The sequence below is a fragment of the Dromiciops gliroides genome, chromosome 1 (assembly GCF_019393635.1).
Source record: "Dromiciops gliroides isolate mDroGli1 chromosome 1, mDroGli1.pri, whole genome shotgun sequence".
NCBI classification, from domain to species: domain Eukaryota; kingdom Metazoa; phylum Chordata; class Mammalia; order Microbiotheria; family Microbiotheriidae; genus Dromiciops; species Dromiciops gliroides.
In genome coordinates, this window is record NC_057861.1 from 319,476,359 (window position 1) to 319,500,154 (window position 23,796).

Below are 23,796 nucleotides of genomic sequence, written 5' to 3' on the forward strand. Positions count from 1 at the left end.
AGAACAGAATAACCTTATTTTGTTGTTTTTTTGTCATTCATTGCTGAATTTACTCTGGGCTTTAGTGTTTCTGACACTAGATTTAGAGGGCCATGCTACCATTTTGTATTCAGGTTTCTTGCTTATACATTCTGCATCTGTCTTTTAAAAATTGTCTTTAGACATTTTCCTTCTTTCCTCTTTATCAGAATAATTTTTTTCTTGTGTCCTCAGAATCTCGTTTTTTGAGGGCTTCTCAGCTTCCCACTTGGGTTCTTATTATAAGTTCAATGCACCCTCCACTGTATATATCACTGTATCTCAACCCTGAAAAAAGTCCAATACTGTCATTGTTGTATTCAAAAGGTCTTTACTGACCACTTTGGACACATTCTACAATGTGTAGGAAGAACTAGAATGGGAAGGTATTGGAGGTAGGGAGGCCAGGAAAGAAGCCCATTGCGTTCATTTGCCAAGACTTACTAGTGGAGTCTTTGCAATGCCCCAGTTCATTCCATGGTTTTAGATGATGCTTCTCTCTTCCTAGCTGTTCCCTCTCTCCCCATGCCCCAACTTCCAGTGCCCTTTTTTTTTTTTGGTGAGGCAATTGGGGTTAAGTGACTCGCCCAGGGTCACACAGCTAGTAAGTGTCAAGTGTCTGAGGCCGGATTTGCACTGAGGTCATCCTGACTCCAGGGCCAGTGCTTTATCCACTGCACCACCTAGCTGCCCCCTCCAGTGCTTTTTAAAAAATTGTAAAAGTATTTTATTATTTTCCAGTTACATGAAGAGATAGTTTTCAACATTTGTTTTTATAAGTTTCAAATTTTTCTCCCTCCCTCCCCTCCCTCTCCCCTCCCCAAGACAGCAAGTAATCTGATAATGGTTATATATGTACAATAACATTAAACATTTCTGCATTAGTCATGTTATAAGAGAAGAATCAGAGCAAAAAGGAAAAACTTCAAAAAAGAAAAACAACAGCACCAGAAACAAAAGAAATAGTATGGTTCAATCTGCATCCATATTCCACAGTTCTTTTTTTTTACTGGATTTGGAGAGCCTTTTCCATCATAATTCCTTTGGAATTATCTTGGACCATTGTATTGCTGAGAAGAATCAAGTCTGTCACAGTTGATCAATACATAATGTTGATGATACTGTGTACAATGTTCTCCTGGTTCTATGCATCTCACTCATCATCAGTTCATGTAAGTCCTTCTAGGTTTCTCTAAAATCCACCTGCTCATTGTTTCTTTTCTTTTCTTTTTTTTTTTTTTGGCAATGGGGGTTAAGTGACTTGCCCATGGTCACACAGCTAGTAAGTGTCAAGTGTCTGAGGCTAGATTTGAACTCAGGTACTCCTGAATCCAGGGCTGGTGCTTTAACCACTGTGCCATCTAGCTGCCCCCGCTCATTGTTTCTTACAGCACAATAGAATTCCATTACATTCCCATACCACAACTTGTTCAGCCATTCCCAATTGATGGGCAGCCCCTCAATTTCCAATTCCTTGCCACTCCAGTGCTTTTTTTTTTTTTTTTTTTGCAGGCAATGGGGATTAAGTGACTTGCCCAGGGTCACACAGCTAGTAAGTGTCAAGTGTCTGAGGCCGAATTTGAACTCAGGTACTCCTGAATCCAGGGCCAGTGCTTTAACTACTGTGCCATCTAGCTGCCCCTCTCCAGTGCTTTTTAATGAAAAATTCCATAAGGTATATTTTTTCTACCCACCTTAAACTTCAGAGCCCTGTCTTTACTAGTGTTTCTCAGTTCCCTCTGGGTCCTTACCTCCTGCAATCCCTCACCTCTCTGGACTCAGGCAAGAGTACACTCAGAGCTCTGAGACTTCCAAAGTCACTCTCAAGCTCATAGAATAATTTTTGATCTGGAAGACATTTAGCCCAACAGCCTTCTTTTGGTAGATGAAGAAACTGGTGCCCAAAGAGCCAGGACCTTGAGCCCAGGTTTTTTGAATCTCAGCCCTAGATCATCATTCAGAGAAGGATCTTACTCTTATCTCCTCACGGAGGGGTCTAGATTATAATCCTTCTTACTTTAATACTGGGATCTCTGTTTTCATTTTTGTAGACTCTCTCTTCAGAAATGCAAATCACCACCCTCTATGCCTCAGTACATTTTGTGAGTAGTTGTGATTATCTATATCTATACCTATATCTATATCTATATCTATAATGACCTGGTGACCAACCTCTGGTTGATGAGCTTCTCTGAACTTAAGTAGACCAGTCCTTGGACAACAGATAAATAGTCAGTCACTGAGTCCACCAGTGAAGACTTTCTGGTTGGCAAGACCTATTAGAGGTTATGTCCTTTTGGCAAAGACCAGAAAACCCAGTCTCACCTACATGCCATGATGAGGAGAACTTCAGAGGAGGAATGGAAAGTATTGAAAGTCTCATCCATTTAAACACTTAAATTGAGTCCCTTCTCTTCCTTTCCTTGTCTTGGGGTGGTGCTATCCTGCCTAGGTCTCAAGGAATCTTTCCTTTTGTACTGAGTGGAGGATACTCCTCCCTGTGCTGGCCACCAGACTCACCCTTGAATTAACTAAACCATCTCCTCCCTTTCCCTAAGCTCAATGAGAAAGAAAAGAAAAGCACACCTACTTTTTTTTCCTCTATAGAAAAAAAATAATTGTGAGTCAGATAGTGAGTCAGGAGCAAGAACTGGCAAGGAACACTCAGAACCTGGTAATTACTTCCATAAACCACCGCTGAGAGTCTTTCACAGCTGCTATGGCATTTCCTCTTTCATTTGGGTGTGAAAAGCTGAAGCTGAGGAGGGGGGTGGCGAGAAGGGTAGGCGAGAGGAAGAGGCTGGTTCCCCCAATTCCAAGTTTAGAGCGAGTCACTGAAGGTAGGGTTTTGGGGTATCTAAAGTATGTCATAAGCTGGGAGCTAGAGGGACCTAGTGCTAGATTAACCTGCTACAGTGGTCTTACCCCAAATCTCTAGTGACCTTGGGCAGGGCATAAGTAGGGGGAGTTTGATGCATGCCCATAGCATTGCCTGATCTCTGAGGAGTAGGAAGCTTGGACGTTAGCTTGTCCAACATGTACTTGATTTTTTTTTGTTTTTTTGGTAAGGCAATTGGGGTTAAGTGACTTGCCCAGGGTCACACAGCCAGTAAGTCTCAAGTGTCTGAGGACAGATGTGAACTCAGGTCCTTCTGACTTCAGGGCCAGTGCTCTATCCACTGTGCCACCTAGCTGCCCCCACCAACATGTACTTGAACAGAAATCCCTTTGACCTCATCCCTGGCAAATGGTCATCCAATCTTTCATTGAAAATCCAAAGTACTGGGAAATCTACCTCCTCCTGAGGCTTTTGTACAGTGAGGTTGTTGAGGAAATCCTCCTATGGAGCTGAAATCAGTGTCTTTCTAAAGTGGAACCATTGCTCCTATTTCCTACTTTCTTCTTTTGAGGCAGCTAGGTGGGCAGTGATGGAGCCCTGGCCCCAGAGTCAGGAAGACAGTCAAAATCGAGGCTCAGACACTTACTAGTTTAGTGACTCTGGGCAAGACAAAGAACCTCTGCTTGCCTCAGTTTCTTCAACTTTAAAAAGGAGATCATAATTAGCACTTTACCTCTCAGAGTTATTATGAGGAGCAGATGAGATGATTTGTAAAAGTGCTTAGCATAATGTCTGGCATATATAGGCATTTAATAAAATGATTATTTCCTCTTACAGCTACAAAATAACACACCTGATCCCTCTTCCCCAGAGCTGTCTAGCTCTTCAGATGTTTGATGGCAGTTAAGTATACCCTCTGTAAGTCTTCTCTAGGTTAAACAACTCCAGTTCCTTTGCTCAAAGTTTGCATGGCTTGATTTTAAGTCTGATTCACTCTTCTTAACAGTCTTGTGTGAATACCTTCCAGTTTGTCCAGATTCTTCTGAAGAAAACACAGTATTCTGGGTGTGTTCTGACCAAGTGCTATCTCCTCTGCCAATTTGGACACTTAGCTTTTATTAAAGTAATATGAGGTCACACTGTAGAGGCGATATAGTAGATAAAGTGCTGGACTTAGAGATAGAAATCTCTAGATCTTTACTCTGACACTAGCTGTATAATCCTGCCTAAGTCACTTCACTCCTATTTACCTCAGGAGACTTCCTAGCATTTATCTACTAAATCATTAGAAGATTGGGATCGTCCTTGGTGGAAAAAGTTCCCTACAGGAATAAAAATCATATAGTTGTTGTTCCATCGTTTCACTTGTTTCTGACTCTTCATTACCCCATTTGGGGATTGCCACCACCAAAGGAGCTGCTATAAATATTTTTGTATATATAGGTCCCTTTCCTTTTTGTTTTTTATCTCTTTGGGATACAGACCTAGTAGTGGTGTTGCTAGGTCAAAGGGTATGCATGGTTTTATAGCCCTTTGGGCATAGTTCCAAATTGCCCTATAGAATGGTTGGATCAATATACAGCTTCACCAACAGTGCCATTAATGTCTCTATTTTCCCACATCCCCTCCCACATTTGTCATTTTCCTTTCCTGTTATATTAGCCAATCTGATAAGTGTGGAGTGGTAGCTCAGAGTTGTTTATATTTTCATTTCTCTAATCAATAGTGATCAATAGTGAGACTTTTTTCAGGGGCAGTTAGGTGGCACAGTGGATAGAGCACCAGTCCTGGATTCAGAAGGACTTGAGTTCAAATATGGTCTCAGACAATTGACACTTACTAGCTATGTGACCCTGGGTAAGTCACTTAACCCTCATTGCCCTGCAAAAGAAAAAAAAGACTTTTTTCACATGACTTTAGATAGCTTTTATTATTTCATCTGAAAACTGTTCGTACCCTTTGACCATTTATTAATTGAGGAATGTCTCCTATTTCTATAAATTTGACTCAGTTCTCTTTATATTTAAGAAATTTTTTTTCAGAGAAATTTGCTATATTTTTTCCCACACTTATGGTTATTATGAATTTCTCTCTTTCTATTTCTCCCCACTTATCCTAATCTTTCTCTTTCCTTTCACACCTGTCCAAAGTGTTTTTGTCCTCCCTTCTATCAGCCCCACCCTTCTCTTATCCCCTTCCCTTTCTATTTTCCTATACCCAACTTAGTGTGTATATTATTCCCTCTTTGAACCAAATCCAATTTAAGTAAGAGTCATTTGCTACTCCCCTCCCCCACAACTCTCCCATCTTCCTTTCCACTGTAAATATTCTTTTCAATCTCTTTTATATTAAATAATTTACCCCATCCTACTTCTCTCCTTTCCCTTCTCCCAGTGCATTCATTTTTTTCTTATCCCTCAATTTCCTTAAGAGAATCATCCCATCATATTTAACTCACACCCATGCACCCATGCCCTCTGTCTATGTGTATTCCTTCCAACTGTCATAATAATTAGAAGGTTTTTGGGAGTTACAAGTCTCATTTTCCCATGTAGGAATGTAAACAGTTTAACCTTATTGAATCCCTTATGATTTCTCTTTCATATTTACCTTTTTATGCTTCTCTTGAATCTTATATTTGAGAGTCAAATTTTCTATTTCGCTCTGGTCTTTCCATCAGGAATGCTTGAAAGTCTTCTATTTCATTGAATATCTATTTTCCACCTGAATGATTATACTCAGTTTTGTTGGGTAGGTGATTTTTGGTTGTGATTCTAGCTTTTACCCTCTGGAACATCATATTCCATGTTCTCTAATCCTTTAATGTAGAATCTTCTAAATCTTGTGTTGTCCCGAATGTGGCTCCATCTTTTTGGCTGTTTGCAATATTTTCTCCTTGATCTGGGAGCTCTGGAACTTGGCTATAATATTCCTTGGAGTTTTCATTTTGGGATCTCTTTCAGGAGATGATCAGTGGATTCTTTGCAGTTCTATTTTACTTTTTGGTGCTAGACTATCAATGCAGTTTTCCTTGATAATTTCTTGAAAAATGATGTCTAGGCTCATTTTTTAATCATGGTTCTCAGGTAGTACAATAATTCTTAAATTATCTCTTCTGGATCTATTTTCCAGATCAGCTTTTTCCCAATGAGATATTTACATTTTCTTCTATTTTTCATTCTTTTGACTTTGTTTTATTGTTTCTTGATGTCTCATAAAGACATTAGCTTCAACTCACCCAATTCTAATTTTTAAGAAATTATTTTCTTCAGTGAGCTTTTGTATTTCCTTTTTAAGGAATTTTTTTTCAGTGAATTTTTGTGTGTCTTTTTTTCCATTTCGGATTCGGCTTTTTAAGGAGTTCTTCTCTTCATGAATTTTTGTATATCTTTTTTTTTTTTTATTTGGATACTTGTCATGGAGGACAGCAATGTTTATACAACCTCTCTCAGTGTCCTTATCAGAGACGGAATCCCTGGTTCTATGGCTCTCACTGGGGTATTCTGATGGTGGGTTGTGGGAAGCTTTCTAAGGTTTTTAAGTAGTGCAGAGACACCATGTTTGATGGTTGATTTACATTTGCCACAGGCTATTTTGTCTCAAGGGTGGAAGCACATTCAACCTGATTCACCATCAATGAGTTGGTCATTTTGAGGTTGGTTAGAGTTGGCTTTCAGAATTGTCTGACTTGGGTCACTGCAGTCAGCCTTGGAACAAGAGTCACTGTTTACATCTCATCCCTTTTCTCATATAACCTACTAGATCAGTAGGCCTGATAGATTCTGACACCTCAATCCTCATTAGGGTAATAACATAAGTGCCTCTAGCCCATAAATTTTATGTATGAAATGACAGCATGAAAAAAAATTAATGGCTTTTCTCCCTCACCTTTATGTTTTTAATCTCTGCATGTCAGCTATTTTGGGGGCTTTACCCATTGGGTGTATAAACAGGAACCTTTAATTCACTTGGAGGAAATCTTTCTGGGTCCAAGTTTACCTATCTATTAAAAGGAGGGAATTGACAGATTATTTAAGGCAATTTCTAGCTTTAAATCTTATGTTGTGCTTCTTTGGGTTATTTTAAAATAACTTTTAAAAAAATAATTTTTTATTGATTCCTATTATTTCTCATCACAGTAATCTCTTGATATTCTGCTAGTCCCATGCTTGAACTATATCTTTAAACAAAGAAAATCCATTTATCAACAAAAATCGGTACAATGTCATTATTAGACAATGTACCTAATATTCTGCTCCTGGGATCTCCTGCCTTTTTCCTGGAAAAAGGGATGTTTGTTTCATTATCTGTTTCTCAGGAATTGTATTGTTTTTTATGATTATTCTTTTCATTAACATTATTATTGTCATTATGTTTATCATTCTTCATGTTCTGCTTTTTACACTCTGTATAAGTTGATATGAATCTTCATATGTTTCTCTGATTCCTCATATTTCTCATCTCATGATGCACAATTCTATCACATTTAGCGACCATATTCACTGGGCTGTTCCTCAATCAGTGAGTCATACCTGGATTTCTTTTCCCCTTAAACATTCTATTGGGAGAGCTGAATATGGTGGCCATACTCATCTGACTCTCTCTCTTATTTGGATCAAAGGCTTCTCTGATGGGAAATCTTGCCCTACCATTAGAACTTTGTTCCTTTGGGTTTGGTTCTTGTCCTCTCTTAAAAATGTAAATAACCCTGGGAGAGTTACACAATTAGATTCATTCATACCTCCTGTTCATTTAATTTATTGGAGATGTTACAAAGGAAAAATCAACAAGCTTTGGCAACAGATTGGATATGGAGAGTGAAAAAGTAAAGAGTTGAGGATAACATATAGACATGAGACTGAGTTACTGGGAGGATAGTGGTACCCTCAATAGTAATAGAGAATTTAAGAAGTAAGGGGAGAGTTTTGGGGGGAAGATAATGTGTTCAGTTTTGGATTTGTTGCATTTAAGATATTTATGGCATATCCAATTTGAGACATCCACTAGGGAGTTGGAGATTAAAGATTGAAGTTCAGAGGAGAAATTAAGGCTGGAAAAGTAGACTTGAGAATCATTAGCATCAAGGTGATAATTGAATCCATGATAATTGAACCCATGGGAGCATATGTGATCACCAAGTGAAACATATAGGGATAAGAGAAATTCTAGGACAGAGCCCTATAGGATACCCAAAATTAGTAGGTGACCTGGATAAAGATCCAGCAAAAGAGACTGAGAAAGAGCAGTCAGGCAGGTAGGAGGGGAACCAGGAGAGGATTGTATCATGAAAATCTAGAGATAAGAGAGTATCAAAGAGAAGAGGGTGATCAATAATGTCAAAGGTTGCAGAGAGATTAAGAGGATGAAGTTCAAGGAAAGGTCATTAGATTTGGCAATTGAGAAATCATTGGTGACTTTGGAGATGTTGGTTTTGGTTAATTGATGAGTTTGGAAATTAGACTGTAGGGAATTAAGAAGAGAGTGAAAGGAAAGAAAATGAAAGAAAACAGAGGCCTTGGTTATAGATGACCTTTTCAAGGGGTTTAGCATCAAAAGAGAAGAGAGATATAAGATGATAATTAGTGGAAAATGGATGAATCAATGAGAGTTCTTTGAGGATAGGGGAGACATGGACATATTTGTAGGCAGTAGGGAAGCAGCCAGTAGACAGGAAGAAATTGAAGATAAGTGAGAGTGGGGATGAGAGAGGGGGCAGTCTGCTGGAGAAGGTGGGATGGGATGGCATCACTTGTGCATGTAAAGGGATTGACTTTATCAATGAGAAGGGTGTACTTTTCACAGTGACAGGGAGAGAGAGTGGCAGAAGGCATCTGGATGATATGAGACGAGAAGAGATGAGAGAGCTCTCAGCAAATGGCCTTAACTTTTTTTTTTTTTTGAGGCAATTGGGGTTAAGTGACTTGCCCAGGGTCACACAACTAGTATGTGTTAAGTGTCTGAGGCCGGATCTGAACTCAGGTCCTCCTGACTCCAGGACCGGTGCTCCATACACTGTGCCACCTAGCTGCCCTGCCTTAACTTTTTCAATAAAATATGATGCGAAGTTCTTACCTGAGAGGGTAGAGGGGAGGCAGAAGCTTCATGGGAAGTTGCAAGAGAGATGCAGAGGTTTGGAAGAGCCACTGTGATGAGTGGGCTAATGAGTTAATTAGGTAGGCATAAAAAGGATTGCCCTACAGCAGTAAGCCTAGTTGAGTCAATTTAACAGAAAGTTGCAGTAGATCCAGTCAGCTCAGTTTTGTGATTTTCTCCAACTTCATTCAGTAGCACTGATGTGGATGGTGGGAGTGACTCAAGGCATAGGCTATGCAGGGCTATTTTTGCAATAGGATAAGGGGGCAAGGGACTCAAGAGAATTGGACAGTGTAGAGTAGAACTGGTTTAACAAGGGATTAGGATGGGGAGATACTTTTGGAGAGGATCTTCCTGGAGTCTCTCAAAAAAAAAAATCACACTGGGTAGGTGGCTCCCTACTCTGCCTATAGATGAAATCCAATGTCCACTGTCCCCTTGGGAAATTCCAGGCTTTTGAAGCTACAAATTATAAACACTTGTGTACCAGAGAGAGAAAGTTTGAGAGTTATGTCTCTGCGACTATAGTACCCTCACCATTCCTAATATTTTATTCTGTGACAAGTTCTCTGGCTCATACCTTACTTGTTGATCTTCCTTCCTTTTGAATTGTCCCTGAGCTCTGTAAGACACTCTGTTCTTAGTTCCTTGGTCATATCCCTGCCAGCATGGGAGTAAGGTAGAAAGCAGTAGAATGGGATTCAGGTGTTGAGTTCTAGGATGTTGAGGTGTTCCCTGTTCTCCAAAGAAAACACCCTGTAAAGCCAGCTCCAACTTGATCTTCTATCATGGGTAAGTTATTTGCACTATCTGGTTCTCACTATCACCTGTAAATTCCTATTAAGTGTCTAAGATGCCGCAGGTTCAAGGGATACAAAGAAGGATGAGACAATGTCAGGCCTCAATATCTTTGAGTCTAGTCAGAAAGACACATATACATAAAGAGATAAGTAAAATGTGTGGGTGATGCCAAATGAAGGGTATAGACAATAGCTGCTGTGGGAATTCAGAGGGAGAGATCCTATGGGCGGGTTGAGTAGTGGGATTTCAGTGAGATCTCATGGTAGCCTAGGGTCAGAATCTTAAGGGTCTTTACACATTATTTAATTTGTCCACTTCATTTTACAGATGAGGAAACTAAGGCCCACCAAGGGGAAATGGCTTGCCCTAGGTTATACATACAGCAAGTGAAAAAGCCAAGATTTGAATACAAGTCTTTTTCTCAGTGGGGGGAGGAGAAAGAAAGGGATACTTGGAGGAAAAGAAAGCAGATTTTCAATGATTTAACAAAAAAAAACCTTAAAAAAAAATCAAATGCAGATCTTCTTATTCCACATCCTTGACTCTTAAGATGGATAGGATTAAAATAAGTGGAAAAGGCATTTCAGACATGAGAATGTTGTGAACAAAGGTTTGGAGGTTGGAATGCATATAGCATGTTGAGGAGACCAGGGAAGTGATCAGTTTTGCAGTAATCACATGTGGGTCAGTTGTGTGAGATAAGGTAGGTTGGGGCCAGATAGTGGAGGTTCTTGAGTTCCAGGTTAAGGAGATGGAATTTTATCCTGTAGGCAAAGGGGAATTATTGAAGTTTTCTAAGCAGTTAAATAACATGATCAAAATGTGCTGTGTGACCACATTGGGCAGACAATGATGTGTAACATTAATAATAATCATAAAGCAACATCACTAACAGCTCATATATACTGTATGTGGCACTTTACAAAGTGTTTGCACAACACTTTCTTCATGACAATGATGTGACACAGGTAATATAAATATTAGTATCATCATGGAGTGGTTTTTCCTTTGGGAAGGAAGGTTTTTCTTTTCCTATTGACTCTAGGATTAGATACTCCAATTTCTGGATATTTTGTAGGTCAGAATCTATTAGGAACCATAGCTCCCAAATCTCTACCAATGAATTTATTTTTACGAGTCAGCCAGAGGTCCTAAATGAAAAAGGAAGTTAGTGAAAACTATAGAGGAAACTATTGTAACTTTACTCCTCTATTCTAGGCAAATAGAATTTGTGGTAGTGTTGCTGAGTTGTTTTTCAGTTGTGTCCGACTCTCTGTGACCCCATTTGAGGTTTTCTTGGCAAAGGTACTGGAGTGATTGGCCATTTCCTTCTCCAGTTCATTTTACAGATGAGGAAACTGAGGCAAACAGGGTTGAATGACCTGCCCAGGCTTACACAGCTAGGAAGTGCTCTATCTACTTCTCCACTTAGGTGTTCAAAATAAAATAGAATTGATAGACAAGGTCATGGATTTTGTCCCATTTCCCCTCAAACACATGTCACAGCTTGATCTCTTCCAGATTTCTCTGCACCCATTTCCCCCGCTTTAATTTGGTTGTTTGGTGTAGAACTGTGGACCTCTCAGAGAGTTAATTGCCTTTTGTTTTGTTTTGTTTTGTTTTTTTAGTGAGGCAATTGGGATTAAGTGACTTGCCTAGGGTCACACAGCTAGTAAGTGTTAAGTGTCTGAGGTCGGATTTGAACTCAGGTACTCCTGACTCCAGGGCCGATGCTCTATCCACTGCGCCATCTAGCTGCCCCCTGAGTTAATTGCCTTTTGCACTGAAAGATTTAAATGACTTGGCCTAGTCATACAGTCAGTGTGTGTTAGAGGAGAGATTTGAACTCACGTCTTCCTGATTCTAAGGCTAGTTTTATACACTATACTACACTGACTCTCTATACTTATTTTACTAAACAGGTCCCATGGGGATTAAATAACTTGCCCAAATGGTGGAGCTGGGACTGAAACGTGGGTCTCCTGACTCCAAATTTAGTGCTTTTTTAGGACATAATTGATGATGATGACTAGCTAGGAGTCTTTTACTGTAGAATTCAGCTAGCATCTAGCTCTTCCTGACCCTATGTTCCAGTGGGAGGCAGTCAGGGAGGATTAGGAAGTTGCTGTTGGTAAAAAATGATTCCACAACTTGGCACAAGGTAATTTGTGATTAAAGGATGCTGTGGCTATTTCAGTCCCAATGGGCTTTAGTCACTTCCTTGGCATTTGCCGCTTGCTTGGTTTTTCAGCCAGTTTTTTTCCTGGGTTACTTGGGGACACGTGGCATACTTGTTTAGCATCCTTATGGCCCTAAATAGTCCTATAGCTCCGGGGATCCATGTAGGATACAAAAATAAGAGTCAGGTCTTCCTCTCCTGATTGTCCTAAGGTTGAGGAGGGGACCCATCCTCCACCCTCAAGTTCAAGGCTTCCACGTGCATCGGTAGAGAAGTTGACTGCACTGTTGGTAGGCCCTGGATGTCAAGAAAGGCCTTTTGTTTGTTTGTTTGTTTGTTTTGTGAGGCAATTGGGGTTAAGTGACTTGCCCAGGGTCACACAGCTAGTAAGCTGTCAAATGTCTGAGGCTGGATTTGAACTCAGGTCCTCCTGACTCCAGGGCTGGTGCTCTATCCACTGCACCTCCTAGCTGCCCCAAGAAAGGCCTTTTTGACCTTAGATATCTTCTCCATCATCTTGTTCTCACAGCATCTGAAATGTTACCATTAGAGATTATTCCTCTGGGCTAAGAATTCATAGCATTTATAGAATCCATGTGGCACTTCGAGACCTTACCTAGTCTAACCTCTTCATTTTATAGATGAGAAAACAGAGGTTCAGAAAGGTCAGGTGATGGGCTTTGGGCCACACAATGAGCCAACAATAGATTCAGAGAATGTCCCCTTAACCTTGGCCTACTTCTCATTTGACTATACCATGTTGCCTCCCTTGTACATTTAAAAAATCTTAACGATCTGAAAATAGCATTTTAAAACAGATCGACTCCAGTTTGGGACTCTCACTTTGCACAGCTGTACATAGTGGGTTCTAATTTCAGATCCTGTAGATGAACCAAAAATGGTAATCAGAGATGAGGATATGATGGAATTAAAGAATTTTAAAGTCATTTCTGGGTCTGATTGTCCTGGAGAAGGACATATAGTAAGGGACAGAATAGGAAACAGTTACCCAGCCTTGGTAGGGTAGTTATGGGTCTCTTATCTTATTTCTCCCACTATGGGACCCTATTGGGTTCTTTCTACAGTCCTGACCTCTTCTATCTCAATATATTGGCACTGACAGCTCCTCTCTTTCCTATTGTCCCACACCTCAGGCCCATTCTCAACATTTCTCCACACCTTGAAATCCTTCTGTTCCTTCAAGACAGTATGATACAGTGAATGAAGCACTGGCTTTATAGTCAGGCTCCCTGAGTTTGAATACTAGCTTTGCCATTTATTACCTATGTGGCCTTGGGTGAGTCATTGAACTTCTCTAAGCCTTCATCTTCATCTTTATCTGTAAAGTGAGGAAGTTGGACATCATATGACCTTCTAACTCCAAAAAAGCTGTGATTTGATAAGGTCCAGGGAGATCAGTGAGCAGGTTATCACCATCATTGAGGTAAGGGGTAATGGGGGCTTGAAGTAGGGTTGTGGCTATGTGAGTAGAGAGAAGAGAAGAACACGAGAGACATTGTGAGGGTAGAAATGACAAGATTTGGCAACAAATTGGGTATGCGAGAGAAAATGAGGTGTTGAGGGTGATAATGAGGTTGCAGAGCTGGATGACTAGAAGGGTGGTATGCTTGACAGTGAAAGAGAATCCCCAAGAGGGAGGGTTTGGGTTAGGGGAGATAATTGGATCTGTTTTGGACTTGTGAGGGTGAGATGTCTACAGGACATTTAGTTTGAAATGTCCAAGATGCAGTTGATGACATGTGAGTAGCTCGGGAGAAGAGCCTAGGACTAGATATATAAATCTGGAAATTATCTGCATAACTAGAATTAAACCTGTAGGAGCTGATGAGATCACCGAGAAAAATAACATAGAGGGAAAAAGCTAAGAGGCCAGGACATAGCTTTGGGGAATACTCATGGTTAGTGGGTGCAACGTGGATGGACAAGCAGCAAAGGAGACTAAGAAGGAGGGGTTGGACAGACAGAAAGAGAACCAGGAGTGAGTGGTATCATGGGCCTCAGTTTTTCTATCTGTAAAATAAGGTGGTTTGAATAGATGATCTTTAGAGTCTTTTCTATTTTTGAATCTATGTTGAATCATAAGATCATAGATTTAAAACAGAAAGGGCCCTGCTTAGTTATAGGAGAATATATTTCAGTCACAGAAAATGTATTTGCTTATAAATACAGAGATGGACAAATCTGCAGCTGCTTCTGAAAATTGAGAATGCGTTTATTGTAGAACATTGGGGGAAATGTTTCTGGTATGTAGACCGGAGGGCACGGGTCTAGGGAGATCAATTTACATCTAGATAAATTTCTCAGAATAATGAGGTGGAAATTAAAATGTATTGCCCATTACACTGAACCACGCTAATTGGCCATGACCTCTGTGTTTCTGCTCCCACCTCTGTAAAATGGGGCTAATAATTCCCTGGCCACCTGCTTTTGGACAATGAATGTTTGTGAAGGGCTTGGTGGGGTATAAGATGCTGGAGAAAAGGAAGGGATTAATATGAAGCCTATAACCATGGGGGACGTGTGGCATCTGCCCCTGCACATGGAAAAAAATGTATCTCCAGCGGAAAGAATTAAGCCGATGAATGAGATAAAATATGACCTGCCTCATTTTCTTATCAGAGGACTGCAGTTTAGCTGGCACAGTGGGGAGGAGATGGCCAACTGGACCAACGGGCCCTCTAATGTCACGGAAGACAGAGCACTGCAGAGCAGCAGTGCCACCAGCACCAGGTATAGCCCCGGCTGCGACAACAAAGGAGGGGAAAACAATCCAAGTGGGTTCTGTTCTGAGCGGCTTCCCTCCACCCTGCCTGTCCCCAGGGTTGTGCCCCAAGGGTTCAAACAAGAGCATGCCCTTCCTCTGGGGGTAGGATGCTCCTCTCCTTGCCTGCCAAAGGGTGAGGGCTGGGTGGACTTGAAGAGGAGCGTGCAGGGTCGGTCAGTCCTCAGCAAAGTGGTAAATGAAGTTAGTGACATTTGCCATAGGTTTCTCCCCCAACCATTCCTTTTTGGTTACCTTCCTGGCCTTTCCTGGTATGGTTCCCATGCTATTCTCTCTCCTGTGCCAAGACCTTCCCAACCATTTCAGGTTCCCAATATCCTGTATTCTCTCCCCTTCTACCCCTAGAGATTTGCTTTTAGAAAAGGCTTTGATGTCAGTAATCATGACCTGAATATCATTGTTAAGTCTCTGGGCTTCCTCCCTAAGGAGTTTCGTCCTTTAAGTCTCATCCAGATCTGGGTTAAAATCCCACCTTTGATGATTACTCCTGGTGTGGCCTTGGACAAGTCACCTAAATTTTCTGTGGCCTCAAGTTCCTCATTTGTAAAATGGGAATTGGAGTGGGTTTGGAATAGAGAGCCTCTGAGGTTCCCTAGATCTCTGGATCTTTGATCCCATAACCACTACCCATGGAATGAAAGGCTCTATCTTTTCATAATGGGATTTTAAGTACCACTGAGCAGATGGGAGAAGGTTGTTTCCCATATCCCTGAGGTAGGAGAGCCCACTCCATCCCTGTGCAGTGCTGGCCCTGGGGGCAGCAGAGCCTTCCTGATAGAAGAAAAAACCTTCAGAGCTAAGTGTGCCTTTCCTTGGTCTGGTTTCCTACCTGATTCTATAATTAGTAAATAAGTACCATGTGTATATTTAGGAGTCAATTAAAATTTAATTCTCATGGAAAGGATATCACACTCAATCCTGAATGCATTATGGGGAATTTGTGCTTAACAGAAGAGTTGTGTTCTGTGGAGATGCACATCCTGGGGGGATGCCAGCAGAGATGTGTCAGGGAGATGGATCCAAACAAACTATACCATTTATATGCCCGTGTCTGCAAGCAGGAGGTGGCTTGTATATTTTTGTTGTACTGGGGAAAAACATGAGTTTTGTTTGTGGTTAATTTTTGGGTTTTTTTTGGTTTTTTGTTTTTAATTTTGTGGGGCAATGGGGGTTAAGTGACTTGCTCAAGGTCATACAGCTAGTAAGTGTTAAGTGTCTGAGGTCAGATTTGAACTTGGGTCCTCCTGACTCCAGGGCTGGTGTTCTATCCACTGCACCACCTAGCTGCCCCCTGTGGTTAATTTTTTTTTTTTTAGTGAGGCAATTGGGGTTAAGTGACTTGCCCAGGGTCACACAGCTAGTAAGTGTCAAGTGTCTGAGGCCAGATTTGAACTCAGGTACTCCTGAATCCAGGGCTGGTGCTTTATCCATTGCGCCACCTAGCTGCCCCCTGTGGTTAATTTTTAAAAAAAGTTTTATTGATGCTTTTTGGTTTCGTATCACATGTATTTCCAGTTAAAACCCTTCCCCCGCCCCCCACCCCTAAGCCCTCAGCTTTCCTTCGTAACAAAGAAAACCAGTGAAGCCAGATTGGCCCATGACCAGTTAGTTTTGACAGCACATGCAATATCACATTTCCATAGCCCTTAATGAAAAAATAGATCAGAGAGGTGTGTTTCCTTTTTTTTTTTTTTTTTTTTTTTTGCAGGGCAATGAGGGTTAAGTGACTTGCTCAGGGTTGCACAGCTAGTAAGTGTCAAGTGTTTGAGGTCAAATTTGAACTCAGGTCTTCCTGAATCCAGGGCCAGTGCTTTATCCACAACACCACCTAGCTGCCCCTGAGAGGTGTGTTTCCTTAGCTGTTCTCTGGGGCTTAGATTGGGCATTATAAGTACATAGTACTTACCTTTGTTTTATTATTCTTTTCATTTATATTATTATTGTTGTTATGCATATTGTTTTCCTGGTTCTGTCTACTTCATTCTGTATCAGTTCATACAAGTCTTCCAAAGGTTCTCTGAATTCCTCATATATTTGTAATTTCTTACAGTACAATAATATTCCTTTGTATTTGTATTCCAGAGTTTGTTTAGGCTTATTGATAAATAAGTACCCACTGTGTTTCCAGATCTTTACTACTACAAAAGAGTGATACTATGAATATTTTGGTAATTTGACCTTCTTTCCCTTTTCCTTCCTTCCTCCATGCCTCCCTCCCTGCTTCTCTTCCTCTGTTCCTCCCTTTCCCCTATCCTTTTTGTTTTTTCTTTTCCTCTCCCTCTCCCTTTTTATTCTTCTTTTAATTTTTCTCATTGATGCTTTTTAAAATAGCATAGTCATTCCTGTATACATGCATACCCATCCCCCTTGTAACAAGAGTCAGACAAAACCAATCAACCTAACAACCTATCTAATACTATGCAACATTCTTCTTCTTTCTCCTTAGCCTCATCCTATCTTTTTCCTTTCTGTTCTTTCTCACTCTCTGTAAAATAATTTACTCAAGACTGCATTGTGACAGCATGCTCCAGTGGGAAGAGAATTTGATTTGTCATTTGCATCCTGGCCTTGCTACCTCTATGACCTAGGGCAAGCAACTTAATCTCTCTGGGTCTGTTTCTTCATCTAAAAAAATTGTTGGTTGGTGCTGGGGGTTCCTGCCATCTCTAAAACCTAGGATTCTATATGGGACTCAGGATTGCGAGATCTGTTCTGCCTGGGATGTCTGCACTTGTCTTTCAGGGGTGAGGAGTTCTCTAAACCAAAGACTGTCTCCAGCCATGGGTCAGGGGTGTGTGAGTCGGGGCTGTTTTGGGTGGGGGGGGGATGTAGTATATCTGCCTGCCTCAGATCAATTACTTCAAACCTACAAAGAAAGATCTTATTAGTCTGAGGTCAGACCCTAGGTAAAATAATAAGCAAAAATAAAACAAATAAAGATGATCAGAGTTGGGTTTTTTTTTTTTTGTGGGGTGATGAGGGTTAAATGACTTGCCCAGGGTCACACAGCTAGTAAGTGTCAAGTGTCTGAGGCTGGATTTGAACTCAGGTCCTCCTGAATCGAGTGCTAGTGCTTTATCCACTGTGCCACCTAGCCGCTCCTAGAGTTGTTGTTGTTCTTTTTAAAGAAGACCAACAGACCTTATCAATGGTATTAATTTCCCAGGTTGTCACCTCCATGTGTCTTCCCATTTCATCTTATATGAACAAAAACAAAAGTGTGGTCACCAATGACCTCCTCCTACCACTTCCAGACTGACAGCTTCTCTCCTTTCCACTGCCTTTTCACCTTTAGCAACCTAATAGGATGTTAAGTTATCCTCTTCATATTTTCAGGTATCTCTGGAGGTGGTCTCCCTCCCCCTCATTTTTTCATCTTCCCCAATACTTTTTTCCTCTTCCTCCATCTTCTCCCCCTGCCTATGTTTCTAACTTGCCAGTGTGACTGACTTTACCCCTTCCTCTTCCATACCATTGTTCAGTCCCTATCCCCACAAGCGTGGTTAGGATGCTGAGCCTTGAAGAATAGGTTCCACCATCAAATATAATGTCATTAAGATGACCCCTAACCACCAGAATCGATGGTTTTGTGACTCTTCAGCCCAACCTAATGACTGGCTAGCAGTGAATCATAGCTAACAGTTTGCTTTTTCTGGCCCCCAGAGCTTGGTGATTTCTTTCTTTCTTCCTTTCTTTCTTTCTTTCTTTCTTTCTTTCTTTCTTTCTTTCTTTCTTTCTTTCTTTCTTTCTTTCTTTCTTTCTTTCTTTCTTTCGCAGGGCAATGGGGGTTAAGTGACTTGCCCAGGGTCACACAGCTAGTAAGTGTCAAGTGTCTGAGGCCGGATTTGAACTCTGGTACTCCTGACTCCAGGGCCAGTGCTTTATCCACTGCGCCACCTGGCTGCCCTTCTTGGTGATTTCTAAACAAGCTATATCCAGAGTAAATCCCTAGAGACTCAGTTTCTCTTCCTTTAAAATACTTGTTATGACACTGGGCACCAAACTTGAGAGCTTTAGGAATATTTTACTAGGCTAAATTTAATGATTTAGTTAGTTCCCAGGCTCCCAGAGGCCCCCCCCTCCATTATCATTGTATTACTGTATACTCTATTGCCTTCCTGGTCCATGTACCTACTTTTTTTTTTTTTTTTGTGGGGCAATGAGGGTTAAGTGACTTGCTCAGGGTTGCACAGCTAGTAAGTGTCAAGTGTTTGAGGTCAAATTTGAACTCAGGTCTTCCTGAATCCAGGGCCAGTGCTTTATCCACAACACCACCTAGCTGCCCCTGAGAGGTGTGTTTCCTTAGCTGTTCTCTGGGGCTTAGATTGGGCATTATAAGTACATAGTACTTACCTTTGTTTTATTATTCTTTTCATTTATATTATTATTGTTGTTATGCATATTGTTTTCCTGGTTCTGTCTACTTCATTCTGTATCAGTTCATACAAGTCTTCCAAAGGTTCTCTGAATTCCTCATATATTTGTAATTTCTTACAGTACAATAATATTCCTTTGTATTTGTATTCCAGAGTTTGTTTAGGCTTATTGATAAATAAGTACCCACTGTGTTTCCAGATCTTTACTACTACAAAAGAGTGATACTATGAATATTTTGGTAATTTGAGCTTCTTTCCCTTTTCCTTCCTTCCTCCATGCCTCCCTCCCTGCTTCTCTTCCTCTGTTCCTCCCTTTCCCCTATCCTTTTTGTTTTTTCTTTTCCTCTCCCTCTCCCTTTTTATTCTTCTTTTAATTTTTCTCATTGATGCTTTTTAAAATAGCATAGTCATTCCTGTATACATGCATACCCATCCCCCTTGTAACAAGAGTCAGACAAAACCAATCAACCTAACAACCTATCTAATACTATGCAACATTCTTCTTCTTTCTCCTTAGCCTCATCCTATCTTTTTCCCTTCTGTTCTTTCTCACTCTCTGTAAAATAATTTACTCAAGACTGCATTGTGACAGCATGCTCCAGTGGGAAGAGAATTTGATTTGTCATTTGCATCCTGGCCTTGCTACCTCTATGACCTAGGGCAAGCAACTTAATCTCTCTGGGTCTGTTTCTTCATCTAAAAAAATTGTTGGTTGGTGCTGGGGGTTCCTGCCATCTCTAAAACCTAGGATTCTATATGGGACTCAGGATTGCGAGATCTGTTCTGCCTGGGATGTCTGCACTTGTCTTTCAGGGGTGAGGAGTTCTCTAAACCAAAGACTGTCTCCAGCCATGGGTCAGGGGTGTGTGAGTCGGGGCTGTTTTGGGTGGGGGGGGGGATGTAGTATATCTGCCTGCCTCAGATCAATTACTTCAAACCTACAAAGAAAGATCTTATTAGTCTGAGGTCAGACCCTAGGTAAAATAATAAGCAAAAATAAAACAAATAAAGATGATCAGAGTTGGGTTTTTTTTTTTTTTTGTGGGGTGATGAGGGTTAAATGACTTGCCCAGGGTCACACAGCTAGTAAGTGTCAAGTGTCTGAGGCTGGATTTGAACTCAGGTCCTCCTGAATCGAGTGCTAGTGCTTTATCCACTGTGCCACCTAGCCGCTCCTAGAGTTGTTGTTGTTCTTTTTAAAGAAGACCAACAGACCTTATCAATGGTATTAATTTCCCAGGTTGTCACCTCCATGTGTCTTCCCATTTCATCTTATATGAACAAAAACAAAAGTGTGGTCACCAATGACCTCCTCCTACCACTTCCAGACTGACAGCTTCTCTCCTTTCCACTGCCTTTTCACCTTTAGCAACCTAATAGGATGTTAAGTTATCCTCTTCATATTTTCAGGTATCTCTGGAGGTGGTCTCCCTCCCCCTCATTTTTTCATCTTCCCCAATACTTTTTTCCTCTTCCTCCATCTTCTCCCCCTGCCTATGTTTCTAACTTGCCAGTGTGACTGACTTTACCCCTTCCTCTTCCATACCATTGTTCAGTCCCTATCCCCACAAGCGTGGTTAGGATGCTGAGCCTTGAAGAATAGGTTCCACCATCAAATATAATGTCATTAAGATGACCCCTAACCACCAGAATCGATGGTTTTGTGACTCTTCAGCCCAACCTAATGACTGGCTAGCAGTGAATCATAGCTAACAGTTTGCTTTTTCTGGCCCCCAGAGCTTGGTGATTTCTTTCTTTCTTCCTTTCTTCCTTCCTTCCTTCCTTTCTTTCTTTCTTTCTTTCTTTCTTTCTTTCTTTCTTTCTTTCTTTCTTTCTTTCTTTCTTTCTTTCTTTCTTTCTTTCTTTCTTTCTTTCTTTCTTTCTTTCTTTCTTTCTTTCTTTCTTTCTTTCGCAGGGCAATGGGGGTTAAGTGACTTGCCCAGGGTCACACAGCTAGTAAGTGTCAAGTGTCTGAGGCCAGATTTGAACTCTGGTACTCCTGACTCCAGGGCCAGTGCTTTATCCACTGCGCCACCTGGCTGCCCTTCTTGGTGATTTCTAAACAAGCTATATCCAGAGTAAATCCCTAGAGACTCAGTTTCTCTTCCTTTAAAATACTTGTTATGACACTGGGCACCAAACTTGAGAGCTTTAGGAATATTTTACTAGGCTAAATTTAATGATTTAGTTAGTTCCCAGGCTCCCAGAGGCCCCCCCCTCCATTATCATTGTATTACTGTATACTCTATTGCCTTCCTGGTCCATGTACCTACTTTTTTTTTTTTTTTGTGGGGCAATGAGGGTTAAGTGACTTGCCCAGGATCACACAGCTAGTAAGTGTCAAGTGTCTGAGGCTGGATTTGAACTCAGGTCCTCCTGAATCCAGGGACGGTGCTTTATCTACTGTGCCACCTGGCTGCCCCCATGTGCCTACTTTTTACCTGGGTCATCTACAATCAAATAGCAAAGACACACTATTTGATGCTTTTCAATTTTTCCTACTCTAGCTGATTGAAAAACTGAATGTCTATTTTCATTTTTTAAAGTCTTTTGTTTTTCTAATTAACATGTAAAGACAATTTTCAATGTTTTTTTTTTATAATACTCTGGGTTACACATTTTCTTTCCTTCCCTCCCTCCCTCCCTTCCCAAGATGACAAGCAATCTGATATAGATTATACATGTACAATATTGTAAAACATATTTCCACATTAGTCATGTTGTGAAAGAAGAAAAAGAACAAAAGGAAAGAAAACCACACTAAAAAAAAACACAAAGAAAGTGAAAATAGTATGATTCAATCTGCATTCAGACTCTTTCTCTGGGTTTGGAGAGCATTTTCCATCATGAGTCTTGGAATTGTCTTGGATCATTGTATTGCCAAGAAGAGCCAAGTCATTCATAGTTGATCATCACACAATATTATTATTACTATATACAATGTTCTCCTGGTTCTGCTCACTTTACTCAGCATCACTTCATGTAAATCTTTCCAGGTTTTTCTGAAATTTGCCTGCTCATTATTTTTTTTTATAGCACAGTGGTATTCTGTTACATTGATATACCACAACTTGTTTAACCATTCCCTAATCGATGGGCATCCCCTCAATTCCAAAGAATTTCTAATTCCTTGACACCACAAAAACAACAGCTATGAATACTTTTGTACATGTAGATTCTTTTCTCTCTTATGATCTCTTTGGGATACAGACCTAGTAGTGCTATTGCTGGGTCAAAGGGTATGCACAGCCACATATCCCTTGGGCATAGTTCCAAATAGTTTTCCAGAATGGTTGGATTGATTCACAACTTCACCAACATGAATATTTATTTTTAAAAGGCATAGTGGGGTGCAGCTAGGTGGCTCAGTGGATTGAACACCAGCCCTGGAGTCAGGAGTACCTGAGTTCAAATCCAGCCTCAGACACTTAACACTTACTAGCTGTGTGACCCTAGGCAAGTCACTAAACCCCAATTGCCTCACCAAAACCAAAGCAAAACAAAACAAAAAAAAACAGATCCACTAAAAGGCATAGTAACATTAGTGACAGTAGCAATATAACTCTGATGGTCAAGGATTACTAAATTCAGTCAAAGTGACTCCTTCAACCCTGGAACAGTTAAATTTACCTGAACCTCAGTGGTTCCTGGCACTCTGATGGCCTTCACTAGTCTATTTAATGTGATATCACTGGGTTATTGAGGACTACAGTGGCAGAGGATGTGGGGGAGTGTCCTTCATTCTGTACCGCCCTCAGTAATGACAGCACTTGTCTCCTGAGACATCTTTTGGCCACATTCAACAGGACATGGTCTAACTTGACTCTCTTTGCCAGTCTGCATACCAGGTAAAGGATCCCTCCCTCTCAAGAAAGGTGGAGCTTGGAGCCAAAGTGGTGATAGAAGATGCTTTGCCCTGATATGGTTTGTTGACTAGCTGCTGCTTATAGAATTGTTTAAGTGCTTGCTTTAAAGTCATCTCCAGAAAAAGACCTATTTGTACAAAAATATTTATAGCAGGTCTTTTTTGTGGTGGCTAAGAATTGGAAATCAAGGGAATGCCCGTCAATCGGGGAATGGCTAAACAAGCTGTGGTATATGATGGTGATGGAATATTATTGTGCTATAAAAAATGACAAGCAGGATGATTTCAGAAAGACCTGGGAAGATTTATATGAACTGATGTATAGTGAAGTCATCAGAACCAGGAAAACTTTGTTCACAGTGACAGTAATTTTGTTTGATGAATAACTGTGAATGACAACTATTCTCAGCAATACAATGATCCAAGATAATCCTGAAGGACTAGTGCTGAAGCATACTATCTACCTCCAAAGAAAGAACTGATATTGATTAAACACAAACTGAAGATGAACTTTCATTTGTTTCTTTTATTTAATTTTTTTTAAATACAAAATGACTAATGGTAATATTTTATATAATTGCACATGTATAACCTATATCTGATTGCTTACTACCTCAGGGAGGGGTAAGGGAAGGCAGGGAAAGAGGAATAGAATTTGGAACTCAAAACTTTAAAGAAAAATGTTTATTATTTAAGTCCTCTCCAATCACTCTGGGGCAAAAGGGCTATCATTTCACCATAGGAATAAAACACCATAACTTGCGCTCTATTTGGTTGCAGTCTTTGTGCATGACTGGATGAAGTGGGTGACCTTGGTGTTTT

The 23,796-nt window shown here is 40.7% G+C and overlaps 1 protein-coding gene across 4 annotated transcripts in view; it reads left to right on the forward strand.

The window, feature by feature from the left end:
• The window catches only part of ST8SIA5 (ST8 alpha-N-acetyl-neuraminide alpha-2,8-sialyltransferase 5), a 142,880-nt gene that overhangs the window by 22,106 nt on the left and 96,978 nt on the right, over positions 1-23,796 (forward strand). For 2 of the 4 annotated variants that reach the window (XM_043979208.1, XM_043979209.1), the window contains one exon: positions 14,571-14,681. The exons of the other annotated variants lie outside the window; for them this stretch is intronic. In XM_043979208.1, coding sequence (XP_043835143.1) covers positions 14,571-14,681 — 111 coding nt within the window. The remainder of the gene's footprint in view (positions 1-14,570; positions 14,682-23,796) is intronic. 4 annotated transcript variants of the gene reach the window in all.